Here is a 14,908-nt window from a genome sequence, read left to right as displayed (position 1 = left end):
ACAGGACCTGTATTCAGATTGGGAGCACACCTCCCTTCTAGCTGGCGCCCTGAATTCCCAGTACTGCATTATAAGGGCTGTGTGCACCTGGACACACACCCTGCATGTCTTTAACAAGATCTGGACACTGGGTTGGAGATTTCTTCCCACCAAAATCCATAGAAAAATCGGTACTCTTGAGACCCGCACTCTGCATACGTACAAACTCTGTGTTCCTTTTCCAACCATTTTTACAGTGGCAGGGGCTTGCACTGCCACACCTTAAAACGGAGCTCCATCCAAAAGGGGAAGTTCCATGTTAAGCATTCCCCCCCTCCCTCCTATGCCACATTAGGTATGTCATTTTTTTGGCGGGGGGGGGGCAGTTATTTAGTTTTGACAGCATCACTCGATCATTGGGAATTGCGAAATTTTGTAATTTGTAGATTTGTAATCCTGGCGCCGGGGAGAGGCGAGGGAGAGAAGTGAGGGTTCGGGTGGCCGCATCACTGGATCCTGGGACAGGTAAGCGTGTTTATTAAGAGTCAGCAGCTACATCTATACCGGCCCTTTGGGTGGGACGAGTGAGTGCCACCCTCCTACAATTCCTTTACTAAAAATAAAAAAATGTCCCCCAATTTTGATCCATCATTAATCACAACACCCACCGCACCACCGATCCTAAAAAAGAAAAAAGCTCCGCCTGTGATGAAGACTAATTGCCCACTGCCTGGTCCACTGCCTGACAGTTCTTAAATAGGTAAGGAGCAGATCCACCTGCCGATGTCACCTGGTGGCACCGCCCCATGTGACATCAACGACCCATCATCACAAGGGGGCAGTGCCACCAGCCCCCCCTTTCCTTTCCTGCCAGACTGTATGCTCGTAAAAGGGCCTGGTATTGATTGGGGGGGGGCTCCACACCGTTTTTTTTAACATTTTGGTATTACCAGCAATGGCGTTCAGCCAGGAAATTTAAACATCATTTGTTTTTCTTTATATATGTCAGTTTTGCTGCAGCAGGTTCTATACACGGTACAGATGTGCCACTTTACAGGCAGACTAAGGGGACCCCCTATGCACTATATTTAACCACTTAAAGACCTTAGGTGTTTTTCAGATTTGGTGTTTGCAAGACTAAAACAGTTTTTTTACTTAAAACCCCTAAACATTATATATATTTTTTTTCTAACACCATAGAGAATAAAATGGCGGTCATCGCAATACTTTTTGTCACACCGTATTTGCGCAGCGGTCTTATAAGCGCACTTTTTTGGGAAAAAATTCACTTTTTTTAATTAAAAAAATAAGACAACAATAAATTTGGCCCATTTTTTTATATATTGTGAAAGATAATGTTACGCCGAGTAAAATGATACCCAACATGTCACGCTTTAAAATTGCGCCCGCTCGTGGCATTGCGTCAAACTTTTACCCTTAAAAATCTAGATAGGCGACGTTTAAAAAATTCTATAAGTTGCATTTTTTGAGCTACAGAGTAGCTCTAGGGCTATAATTATTGCTCTCGCTCTAACGATCGCGGCGATACCTCACTTGTGTGATTTGAATACCGTTTTCATATGCGGGCGCTACTCGCGTATGCGTTCGCTTCTGCGCGCGAGCTCGTCGGGACGGGGCGCTTTAAAAAATATTTTTTTTTGTTTTCTTATTTAATTTTATTGATTTTATTATTTTTTACACTAAAATATAAAAAATAAAAAAATGATCACTTTTATTCCTATTACAAGGAATGTAAACATCCCTTGTAATAGAAAAAAGCATGACAGGTCCTCTTAAATATGAGATCTGGGGTCAAAAAGACCTCAGATCTCATATTTAGGCTTAAATGCAAGAAAAAAAAAAAAAAGGAAAATGTGTCATTTAAAAAAATGACAGAAAAAAAAATTGTCTCTTTAAGAGGCTGGGCGGGACTGACGTTTTGACGTCACTTCCGCCCAGCAGAGCTATGAGGACGGGTGGGGGCCATCTTGCCCTCACTCAAGTCCTCACTCTCCAGGCGGCAGCATCGGATCTCCTCCGCCGCTACCGACGGCTCCGGTAAGCGGCGGAGGGCGCGGAAAAGCGGCGGGAGGGGGGGGGCCCTCTCCCGTCACCGATAATGGCCATCTCGCGGCGAATCCGCCGCGGAGACCGCCGTTATCGTTTACAAGGCCGGCCGCTGAAAACATGGATATCTCAGTTGTGGCAGCAGCTGCTGCCGTTACTGAGATATCCATGTTTAAAAAGAGGACGTACATTTACAATACGTGGGTCGGGAAGTGGTTAAAACAATTTTTCATTTTTATTGTTTCACTTTAAGCATCATTAAAATCACTTGTGAAACAGAAATGACAAACAAAAGATAGGCACTACTTCTGTCAACCTTGCAAATTGAAACATAATATCAAAAATCATCCATTAAACAAGTCCCATCAATGTGATGATTAATATTCAAAGAACAACTCCATTCACCAAGCAGAAGAGAAAGGTGCCTTAAATATTTCTGTCCATGCAGCCTTTGTTCTATCTAGCAATTCAAAATGGATGGCTCTCAAAGATTTGTCCAATTCTACTATCCAAGGATCTCTCTCTCATACACTCTCAAAATGGGAATCCAAAAGAAAAATAACATATCACAGTTCAGTATCTTTAATATAAATAAGTGGCAGTAAAAACACTTACATAAATGGTGCTAGAGTTAGCACTAACATAAACAGACTTGTGTTGTATCTCGATTCTGCATACGTACTCGAGGGGAAACCGAAAGTGATTTCAGCTATGGCAATTTTTTTTTCAAACATTTTCTGCATTGATACATGTCCCCCAGGGCAGTACCCAAGCCCCCATACCCTTTTTATGTCCAATAACTTGCATCTAAGCCTTTCAAATTAGGGACCTTTTGATTTTTCAAGTTCAGGTCTCATAGACTTTAATAGGTTTTGCGGGTGTTCAGCTCAACTCTAGTCTCAAGCTGAGTCTGTGCTATACTGCTGTTAAAAAAAAAACAAAAAAAAACTATCACACATCTATAAAGAATGCCGGTGTTCTTTTAGAAATGTCCATTGCACTTCAAGAGGCATCCAGCTGTCGGAGCACAATAAAAATGGAGGAGGGGGAAAAAGTTGGGATGATAGCCCGGTCACAATGTTATTTTTTTAGTTTTGGATTGAGAGGGAAAAGTTAAAATCTTGTCAGGTTTATATTTTTGTGCGTGAACTCATTGGGGATATTTTAATGTACTTGCTTTCCTGTGACACAAAGACAAGAAATTGGGGGCGCAGTTACTAGGAGAGGAGAGGCACAAAGCTATACATTGTAAATACATTGTCAGCGTTTACAGAGCCTCCCTATTCTATGAAAAATGTGTATTTCATTTTGTCTTTTCTGACAAAAGTGAAATTATTTTCCCAAAAATGTACATAGTTTGCAATAAAAATATGAAAGAGTGCAAAATTCTGTTATTACTTCATTCATTCATTGTGATTCCAATCAACAGTCTTGACATTCTTAACATGACAAATGTGTGACACCTTACCTAATCAAGTTTGTTTACATGCCAGCTCCCAGCCTACAGCCTTAATTCAGAAGAGGAACCAGTGGATTTCCCATCTGTATTTCCACCAAAACCAGGTATATATTTTGTCTTTACTAAGATATGGTGTATGGGGATGCCAAAGTGGGTACAATGAAGGTTGTAATCTGAATCAAACATGGTCCTCTCTTAGGCTCCATTCACGCCTGAGGGTACTGGAATTGTGGGCAGAATCGTGCGATTCTGCCTGCAATTCCAGAATTATGGTAAAACATGAGAAACGTTTGCAATGGCATTATTTCTTAATGGCACCTCAAATGGGGTACAATTTTGCCACGATTGTCGAATGACAAAACTCGCTAAAACCACAGCAAAAATCGTGATGCCAAATGCAGCTGGCTCTGTGCCAAAATGTTGCTTTTTTGGCACATTTTTGGAGTGGAGGGAGGCCCATTCAAATTAATGTGCCACTCTGAAAACACGTCACAAAAACACACAAAAAAACAAGGTGCAGCAGGTGTCGCTGTAGTATGCTGAGGTGTGAATGGAGCAGGGGCGGACTGACCATTGGGATTCCCGGGCACTGCCCAAGGGCCCCATGCCTCTAGGGGGCCCCATCAGGGTTGCCAGGCTTAATAAAACCAGGGACAGTATGTAAAAATCTGTGTTTTTTTTTACATCTGTCCCTGATATTTCCGAAACCGTGGTGGCCATCTGTAAACCTGGGGGCCCCATAATCTTCTATTGCCCGAGGGCCCCATGAGTTGTCAGTCCACCCCTGGAATGGAGCCTTATGCTTGTACACACGATCGGAATTTCTGATGAAAAAAGTCCGACGGAATTTTTTCACCAGATATTCCGACCGTGTGTGGGCCCCATCGGACTTTTTTCCGTTGGAGTTTAGAAATGGAACATGTTTTATTTTTTCCAAAAATCCCGATCGTCTGTGTGGAACTCCGAAGGAGACAATAAAACACGCATGCTCAAAATAAATTAGGAGACGGGAGTGCTCGTTCTGGTAAAACTAGCGTTCGAAATGGAGATGGCACATTCGTCATGCTGCAAATTATTGCATCGTTTAATGCAGCGCATTCTTTTCTTCTTTCTAATGCTAGAATAATGTTATTTTTTTGCTGCTGATATTCACACCAATTCTGACCAACTATTTTCTTTATTGTTTCTTGTGATCTCATGAATATTCTTATTTGATTTTAAAGCCAGATCTCAAAAAAATTAATAAATTGTGATTTGAATCAAGATCTCCTATTTTTTTGGTGGGGTTTTAATATTTTCTTGTGATCTCCATTTTTATTCTATGGTCAAGTTACCCCAACAACATTTATTATCTTGTATTTTTTTTACCTCAAGGAGGTTGTTTGGTGTCCCTTGTTAATTTGGCATTGTATTTATGAAATGTACCTTCCTAGTCACAAACAAACTGTCCTTTTTAAGAAAAACACATAGGCAACTAATTAAAGTAGATCAAATATCCATTTATTCTGGTTCAAAACTAAAGAGGAAGCACAACGATGGAGAAATTGATCGAATTTGCGTAGCCTTTGGACCCCAAGGCAGACGTGAAGTGTGTTGAAAAAAAAATAACTTGAGGAATCCATATAATTGGGAGCACAATCTGGTCCCCAAATCCCAGAAATCAGGCACAGCAGCAGAAGACATATATGTCCCCAGTCTGTGGTACTACAACAAACAGCAAGAAGAGAGGCGCCTCTAATGCAGCATACACACCATCACTTTATGTGATGAAAAAAAAACGTAATTTTCTGTAAAAAATTACCTTTTTGAAACTTCAATTTTCAAAGACGAAGTTGCCTACACACCATCGTTTTTCTCACAATGTTCTAGCAAAGCGAGGTTACGTTCCACCACGTTTTTCCATTGAAGCTCGCTTCATAACTAGCTTCTGGGCATGCGCGGGTGTAAAAACTTCTTTTTAAACGACGTTTTTTGCTACACACGGTCAATTTCTGTGAAGTAAAAAACAACGTTTTGAAAAACGACACATAAAATTGAAGCATGCTTCAATTTTTTTTGGTCGTTTTTTACAAGACATAAAACGACGTTTTCCCCCACACACGGTCAATTAAAGTGACGTTTTTAAAAACGTTGTTTTTTTTCATCACATAAAGTGATGGTGTGTACGGGGCATAAGAGTAGACGTTGGATAAACACTTTAATTAGCATATAGTATATGCACTCACATTCGGTGTGTAAAAACGAGTATATCAATTTCCAAATGAAGTCAGGGTGACCACTTCTATGACCTGCTTCCTGAATTCAAGCAGCTACAGTGGTGCTCGCTGGGCTGGTATCACTCCATCAGGTGGAAGCCGGCGTCTGGAGGAACTCTGCGTCAGACCGAGGCTTAAGAAGCAAAGCAGGGATGGCTGCAGGGAGATGGCGTCACCTGGTAATGGACGCGTTTCCTAAGCTGGCGCTCTGCGATGGTAAGGCAAACCGCACTCCTTTTTCAACAACAGACTGATTGGAATGAATGGCATGGGCTCAATAATAAGGGAGAGCCGGGGGATTGGCTCAGAACAGGGAGAAGGAGAAATGTAAAACCAGGGACAGACTATACTAATGGAGTGGCAGGCCTAAAAACATGCAATAAAAGACAAAAAATACATACGATACAGTACACAATATGGCTGCATGAATAAACCACAGAAAACGCTAATAAAAACATATATAATAAATTAGCATGTTAAACATTATAACATCTTGAACACCACTTTACAGAGAAACAATCTGTTAGTAGTAATTCTAATTGGACAGCAATTAAGGCCTCTATAAGTAATCCAGAGGATTATTACTGATTGCTGCATCCTGAGGCTTTCTGAGTGAAGGAGAGCAGTAGCAGAAATACTTCTGAAGAGGTGAGGTGCTGTTGATTTTTCTGTGTGATAAAAATCAAAAAGAGACAATTGTTTTCTGCTGTAGGATCAGCAGTGTCTACCCAGCAGTAGGCTGTGCTAGACTCCATAGATAGGTTCCTGTGTGGTGAAGGTAGACGCCCCAAGTGGCCAGGGTTTATTTTATGTTTGATTTTGTTTATGCTGTTTCGATGCTTGCACTTGTTTCCAACAAGATGGAAGAATAAACCAAAACAGAAAACGCTAATAAAAACATATATAATAAATTAGCATGTTAAACATTATAACATCATGAACACCACTTTACAGAGAAACAATCTGTTAGTAGTAATTCTAATTGGACAGCAATAAGCAAGAACAATTTCTCATTGGCAAGGAGATAGCGATCTAGGCTATGTGTATACATAAATATAAATATGGGAGAAATAGTAAGTATATCTTAATGTATAATTAAATTATTGTAAATAATAATAGGAAAAAATTGGAGAAACAGGAAATAATCTATGTGTGCTTGTGACAGGAAGTCAGGTAAATCTGTCACAGATGGGAGATAAATGTCTGCCTTGTTTGGACAATACACCAATTATTATCGGGTGTCGGCTGCAGAAGTAGCCAAAAAGGTTTTAAGGCGTTGAAAAACTTCAGCTGTTCAGAATGAGGCAATTAAGGCCTCTATAAGTAATCCAGAGGATTATTACTGATTGCTGCATCCTGAGGCTTTCTGAGTGAAGGAGAGCAGTAGCAGAAATACTTCTGAAGAGGTGAGGTGCTGTTGATTTTTCTGTGTGATAAAAATCAAAAAGAGACAATTGTTTTCTGCTGTAGGATCAGCAGTGTCTACCCAGCAGTAGGCTGTGCTAGACTCCATAGATAGGTTCCTGTGTGGTGAAGGTAGACGCCCCAAGTGGCCAGGGTTTATTTTATGTTTGATTTTGTTTATGCTGTTTCGATGCTTGCACTTGTTTCCAACAAGATGGAAGAATAAAACAAAAACTTTGTTTTCAACCGTCTTCGACTGCCTTTCTGTATAGTTCCGTGTGTAGTGAACCCATCCAGAGGGTCACACACCCCCGCTACCTAGCTAATCCCTTACACATGGTGGAGAATGCGGGCAGTCTAGACGGTGGAATCCGGGTCCTTGATCCATGGTGAGTCGCAGCAGGAACTACTGCTAGCTGTGTGTGGCAGCCAGGTGAACTGCATTGCGCAGAAGTTTATTTTGACAGACTGTGTTGCATACAGGTGGTGCACCTGTGAGATTTTGTTTTCCTTTTTATTGCTATGAACTGTGTAACAAGCTGCTGTGCATGCGACTGCAAGGATGAGGCAGTCAAAACACAAGAAGTTCATGTTAAAACACGTTAAAGGAGAAGTGAGCTCAGCGTGGCCTGAGATGTCTCCACCTAGGAGGGCCAGTCAAAAGGGGCCAGTGGTGTATGAGACTGTGAATGAGTGGTTCAAGTGGAACCAGACTAAAGAGTCGGATGCAGTGCAAAGGGCTGAAATAGTGGCCTCTGACTATATGCAACCCATGCTACCTACAGAGGAGGTTGGAGACTTCCTGGAAAAATTTGAAAAAGATGCTGTAAGGAGGAAATAGCCTAGAGACTGGTGGCCAAAATTGCTGCAAACCTTATTACTGGTAGAGTAACGGTCGGTTTACCATTTGATAGACAGTGACCACGATGATTACTGCCAGCTTAAAAAGGAAATCCTCCTTAGAGGAGAGTTCAGTCGCATCATGGGCCGCCAGCAATGCTCCAGGTCATCACCTATAGCAATGGGAGAGGCATCATGGCGACAACAAAGCACCAGTCAAGCAATGGCTCAGGTGAGCATGTGTGTGCATCAGCGTACCAGCCCTGCGTTTTCTGCAAACATATCGGTTGTCACCCCTGGCAACAGTGGCAAGAAGTCTGTGTGGCCGGCAAGGGGTACCAATGAGCATGAGGAAAGTAAAGATGTGTATTATGGCCGCTTATGTGAAGTGGTCAGCCCAGAAAGGACACAACAGTCTGTAACCACCATGAGGTGTAGCCAACCATCTTTGGAGTGCTGGTCTGCTGTTAACCCTAGCAACAGGGATCCTGTGTTACATGCAGGGGGTGTTGGTGGGTCTGGAAAGGCTGCAGTGTTTCTCCATGACCACATGAAAAATTCAGCCTATGGAGACACCACAGATAAGAGACAACGCACTAAAATGAAGGCTATGACAACGGCTACAGGAATTGGTAAGACTGTTGCCGTTTATGGGACAGAACCCAATGGAGCGGAAGTGTTTTCAGCGGGGAGATCCGCAGTACAGGTGGACTTGCTACAGTGTGCTACCCAGAGTAGGGGGGAGTCACAGGGTAAAGTCCAACTGTCAGCAGCACTAAAGACGATAAAGGACATGGGGACTCTGTATGTACCTGGTGGAATCCAGCAGAGGGCTGGAAGAGCTGTACTAGGGGTGACCAAGGAAATCTGTATACCATGTTCCCTAGTGACAGAGATAGGTGCTGTGGGGTTGCCCAGGGAAACCTCCCAGAAGCCCACAGTGTTGGAGCGGAGGGTTTCCCAGGTCAGCGGTAGAGCTGCTTAAGTGGGTAAGGGACCATCCACAATAGCTACAGCTATGTCTAAGTGTCATGATGATCCTCTAAATGTTGAGAAATGTATTTCTGGAAATGTCATATTTGAGAGTAATATTGATGATATGTTTACTAAAAAGGATGGGAGTAGGATATCTTCCGTGACCACCAGAGGCAGAGCTGCAGGGTTGTCCATGGAAACCTCCCGGGATCTCCCTGTGTTGGAACTGGAGGTTGTCCAGGACCGCTCTGGCACTACTCTGGGGCAACAAGGAGGGACTGCACCACACAATGAGAGTGTGTGGGTGCAGACCACCCGCCTGGTATGTGACCAATTTGGTGAAAATGTATTCATCCTGTAAAAGCTAGTAGTGTAAAGCGGGATGTGATGGTAGCGCCACCAGAACAATCTGGTCAAAATAGTGTGTTGCACCCTACGGTTTGTGGCGAAGCATCGTCCCAATGTGACATAAGTGAAACTGTGCTTGTTCAATGTGATGCATACAGAGATGACAAATGTACTGTATTGGGTAATGAGGCCCAGATTCCTTTGGTGCCTCTTGGAACAGGGAATGCAGCGCTGCAGAATGCCTGTCAGTACCACTGACTGGGACAGCTGGGCCAAACAATTGCTAGCCATGCTGGATAAGGCTAGGTTACATAACACAGATGTGGACATAACACCTGCTATGCCCAATGGAGGGACTGCAGGGTGGCCAGTGACCAAGGGCGTGTTGGCCCCTGCAGAGATTGATCCCCTCCAGTCAGAAGGACCGGTTAAGGGAGCATGCATGGCAGTTGTGTTATCTGCAGCCCAACCGCTGGAAAATAGTGAGCGCAAAAATGGCAATGTGACTTATGACCTGCAGCGGCTCACTGATGCTGTGACAGAAGGGATAAATGTGAGACGTACATCTGACGGCGCTTCAGTTGAGCACCAGGCTCGCAATACCGCCAGTGAGGTGGAGGTTGTTGAAAATGTCTCTACCTTTCCAGTTTCAGTGGATGAGCCCCTCCACGTCATTGATAAGGGAAAAGTCCCTAGAAGGGTCTGGTATGTAGATGCGGGTCGCATTAAGATGACTAATGTGTTGTTGAAAATGCTTGAAGTCCAAAAAGCGCATTTGCTGTACACTTGGGTGTCTCCACCGTGTTCGGACAAGGTGGTACTGCGTAGTATCAGTAGGTGGAGCCAAGTTGTACAGGCTATGCTTAATGTTATTCACAAGAGGAACTGGTTGATACCAAATTTGTTAGCAGTGTGGCAGATGGTCTCAAGGTTCTCTGAGAGGGTGCTTCCATTTGAACATTTGAAAACATCAGAAGTCTCTCCGCCTGATGCAGTGACTAGGAAAATTTCTGCTGATGCAGTCCAAAGTGCGGCTGAGCGGTGGTCAGTAGAGGGCACGGACACTGCCTCACCCACTAGACTTCACATGAAGGAAGGGACTGAAATGGACATGGCAATAGAAGAGATTTTTCCCGTCAGTCGCAAAGGTACAAATTAAAGTATCCGGAGTTGGTTTCTACAAGGGTTTAGTTGCCATGGGTAACCTCAGACAAGTTGTTAAACCAAAAAAAACTGTTGTAATGGGAAAATCTGGTGTCGCTGAGAGAAAAGGTGGTTCCCCATCAGGCGAAGTATTGGGAACAGGTTCCCTACATCAAAAAAGGGGGATTCCCAGGGAGAGTCAGGGTAGGACTTACCTGGAAGCGCACCCGAAAAAAAGGTTGGGCCTACGCAGATGACAGCCTGGCAACCTGTGTCCCAACCCTAGGGTTGAAACAAGAGAGGGGGGGTATGCGACAGGAAGTCAGGTAAATCTGTGGATGTTGTCACAGACGGGAGATACATTTCTGCCTTGTTTGGACAATACACCAATTATTATCGGGTGGCGGCTGCAGAAGTAGCCAGAAAGATTTTAAGGCGTTGCAAAACTTCAGTTGTTCAGAATGAGGCAATTAAGACCTCTATAAGTAATCCAGAGAATTATTACTGATTACTGCATCCTGAGGCTTTCTGAGTGAAGGAGAGCAGTAGCAGAAATACTTCTGAAGAGGTGAGGTGCTGTTGATTTTTCTGTGTGATAAAAATCAAAAGGAGACTATTGTTTTCTGCTGTAGGATCAGCAGTGTCTACCCAGCAGTAGGCTGTGCTAGACTCCATAGATAGGTTCCTGTGTGGTGAAGGTAGATGCCCCAAGTGGCCAGGGTTTATTTTATGTTTGATTTTGTTTATGCTGTTTCGATGCTTGCACTTGTTTCCAGCAAGATGGAAGAATAAACCGAAATCTTTGTTTTCAACCGTCTTCGACTGCCTTTCTGTATAGTTCCGTGTGTAGTGAACCCATCCAGAGGGTCACACCCCCCCGCTACCGAGCTAATCCCTTACAGTGCTATATATGTATGCGGTAAATACCCACATAATATGGACAAGATAGAAATAGTACAACGGTCATTGATGATTTACAATAGAAATTATTACCATAGGTATTAAAAAAGGGGAAGATAATTTTTTTTTTTTTTTAATTCATGGAAATTTTGGTTTCTGTGCAGTTTTTGGCTGTGTTGACAAATATTTGACACAGATCAGCCCCTGCTGCAGCCTCTCACCTTGTGACTTGTTACAATTTTTTTTTATATATGGTATAGAAAAATGGTTGATAATCCACAGTGTATATAAACAAATATGGACTAATACACATTAAAAGAAATAGAATCAGATAAAAATGACCCACTAAAATATATACATATGACATATATGACATATATATGTACACATGACTTGCCTACAAAATGAATGGCTATAATCACTGAATCTTAGCACTATCAATACTTACAAATTAGAACCCGCCTCCCCCATTTAAAATAAAGAATCCTGAAGTAAAAACAAGTACAAAGTTAGAACTTATAAAAAATGTAAAAAAGTAGATGACTTAAATGATTAATATCTATAGAATGACTGTATTATAATAATAATATATATATCTATATCTACACGATGGTCGAGATTTCGATTCCCTCGTTTATCCCACCAGGCGAAAGTGCATCAAGGATGTAGATCCAGAACAATTCTCTGACACAGAGGGCCAGATTCTCAAAAGGCTTACGACGGCGCAACGCCATTTGCGCCGTCGTAAGTCCTAATCTGGCCCGCCGTATCTATGCGACTGATTCTTAGAATCAGTTACGCATAGATATCCATTAGATCTGACAGGCGTAAGGCTCTTACGCTGTCAGATCTTAGGTGCAATTTTTTTCCCGCCGCTAGGTGTCGCCGACGTCGTTTTCCCCGTTGTCTATGCAAATTAGCTATTTACGCGAGATTCCCGAACGTACGCGCGGTCGACGCAGTGAATTTACGACGTTTCCGTAGCATTTGCAACACGTAAAGTTGCCCCTGCTATATGAGGGGCAACCAATGTTAAAGCGGTGGTTCACCCACACTAACAACATTTTAGCATTAAATTAGGCATAGTAGCGCGAGCTACAGTATGCCTGTATTGATTTTTTTAGCCCGGTACTCACTGTGCAATCCTATATAGAAGATTCCGACTCCCCGCGGGGAATGGGCGTTCCTATCAAGAGGGAGGATGATTGACGGCCGGCTATGGCACATCACGCTCCCGAAGATAGCCGGAACAGGTCTCGGCTCTTCACGGCGCTATACGGCGCCTGCGCACAGACTATGCGCAGGCGCCGTGAAGCGCCAAGTCCTATTTCTGCTATTTCCGGAGAAGCGTGACGTGCCATAGCCGGCCGTCAATCATCCTCCCTCTTGATAGGAATGCCCATTCCCTGTGGGGAGTCGGAATATTCTATATAGGATTGCACAGTGAGTACGGGGCAAAAAAAATCAATAGAGGCATACTGTAGCTCGCGCTACTATGCCTAATTTAATGCTATAAAAAAAAATGTTTCATTAGGGTGAACCACCGCTTTAAGTATGGCCGTCGTTCCCGCGTCGAAATTTAAAAATGTACGTCGTTTGCGTAAGTCGTCCGTGAATGGCGCTGGACGCCATTTACGTTAACGTCGAAACCAATGACGTCCTTGCGACGTCATTTAGCGCTATGCACGTCGGGAAATTTTAGGGACGGCGCATGCGCAGTACGATCGGCGCAGGAACGCGCCTAATTTAAATGATCAACGCCCCCTACCTGGATCATTTGAATTAGACGGGCTTGCGCCAGAGGATTTACGCTACACCGCTGCAACTTTACAGGCAAGTGCTTTGTGAATCAAGCACTTGCCCGTAAAACTTGCGGCCGCGTAGCGTAAACGAGATACGTTACGCCCGCACAGTTTTACTCCAATCTACGAGAATCTGGCCCAGAGTGTCTTAAAACGTTCTGCAACTGAAAGGGAACTAGGTATCTGCTCGATGACCCACACTTGCAGGCCATCGGTAGATTTCTTTTGTGCTTTCAGAAAATGTTTGGGGACGCTATGTGGGTCGATACTGCCTTAAAAAAAAACGTCTATGCTCCCCAAATCTAGTCCTGAGGGCTCGTATGATACGGCCTACATAAATGAGTCCACATGGGCAAGTAAGTCCATAGACCACAAAGTCCCAGGAGCAATTATAAAAATCTTTCAGTGGATAGGGTTGTTAACCTTCGGTGCTGAAAGATTTTTGGCCATGTTTCACATATATGACAAGTCTTGAGCAGAGGGTCTTGCAGCACTGATACATCCCCACCAGGGGTTATGAGAGTACTGGTTTGGTAGGTATAGCTTGACTGGGCTAGGTCTACTGGGGGCAATTCTACCTTTTAAATTAGGCGCTTTCCCCGATTGGACATTAAGGGATGACTGTTTTTGAGGTTGGGGTCTTGTAATAAAATGTCCCAATGCTTAGCCAGTATATTTTAAAATTTTTTTCGATTTTTTTAACTGAAAGTGGAAAGTGGTGGTGGTGTTTTTACTTCAGGATTCTTTATTTATTTATTTTTTTATTTCACAAATTCTTTATTGGGTGAATAACAGTGTACCATACATAGTACAAAATACAATAAGTAGGCAATTTGATAAGATAATTTTGGCATAGATAGAATACATCCATACAGTCATTACAAGCATTATCTTTGGTAATCAAGCATAAATAGCAGATCTGTCACCTTAAGATGTTTTTTTCTCTTTTTCTTTTTTTCCTAACTGAAACAAAGAATATGTATACGCATGTAGTTGCATATTCTTACCGATGCATGGAATTTTTTTTTTTTTTCCCCTCTCCCCTCCTTCCTATGAAGGAGGGGAGAGGGGAAAAAAATAATAATTTCCAAGACATTTTAACCTTAGTGACAAAAGTAGATAAAGGAAAGATTATATATATACTGAAACCTAAAGTGTTTTCCTGTATTTAGACCACTTTTATGTAATAACCCGCTGATAGTTTTGGGATACCTTAAATGAAGTCCAGTTGGACCAAATCGCTGAAAATTTGACAATTCTCTCTTGGGAAATGCTGATGATTTCTTCAACTCTTTCTATGTTATTAATTCTCCTAAACCATTCCGCTTTCGTTGGTACATGGGGGAACGCCAGTGAAAGGGGATGCACTGTCGCGCCGCATTGATCATGATCATGGAGAGGGATTTCAGGTATTGTTTCTTAGGGATAGAGTTATAGTGCAGTAGATATTGAAGCGGCGTGAAGCTCAGATTCTCTGAGGTGACCTGTTTAATAGTTTCGTGTACCGATATCCAGAAAGATTGAATTAGAGGGCATGACCACCAAATATGTAGCATCGAGCCTTCCTCGCGTTTACATCTCCAGCATCTATCAGATACCTGAGGTGAGATTTTGTGTAAGGTAGAAGGGGTTCTATACCATCTGGTTATGATCTTGAAACAACTTTCTTGTGTGGCCACATTGAGTGATCCTTTTTGGGCATACAGATAGATTTTCTCCCATCTTCGGTGGACAGG

The 14,908-nt window shown here is 42.8% G+C and overlaps 1 protein-coding gene across 1 annotated transcript in view; it reads left to right on the top strand.

The window, feature by feature from the left end:
• Positions 1-14,908, top strand: part of LOC120916886 (latent-transforming growth factor beta-binding protein 3-like) — a 2,124,401-nt gene that overhangs the window by 1,127,305 nt on the left and 982,188 nt on the right. Inside the window, 1 exon segment of the mRNA XM_040327823.1 lies at positions 3,540-3,609. Within this exon segment, the coding sequence (XP_040183757.1) occupies positions 3,540-3,609 (70 nt within the window).

This window comes from Rana temporaria, chromosome 11, assembly GCF_905171775.1.
Source record: "Rana temporaria chromosome 11, aRanTem1.1, whole genome shotgun sequence".
Taxonomy (NCBI): Eukaryota; Metazoa; Chordata; class Amphibia; order Anura; family Ranidae; genus Rana; species Rana temporaria.
Note: the sequence above shows the minus strand (reverse complement) of the source record. Positions and strands in the feature narration are given on the sequence as shown.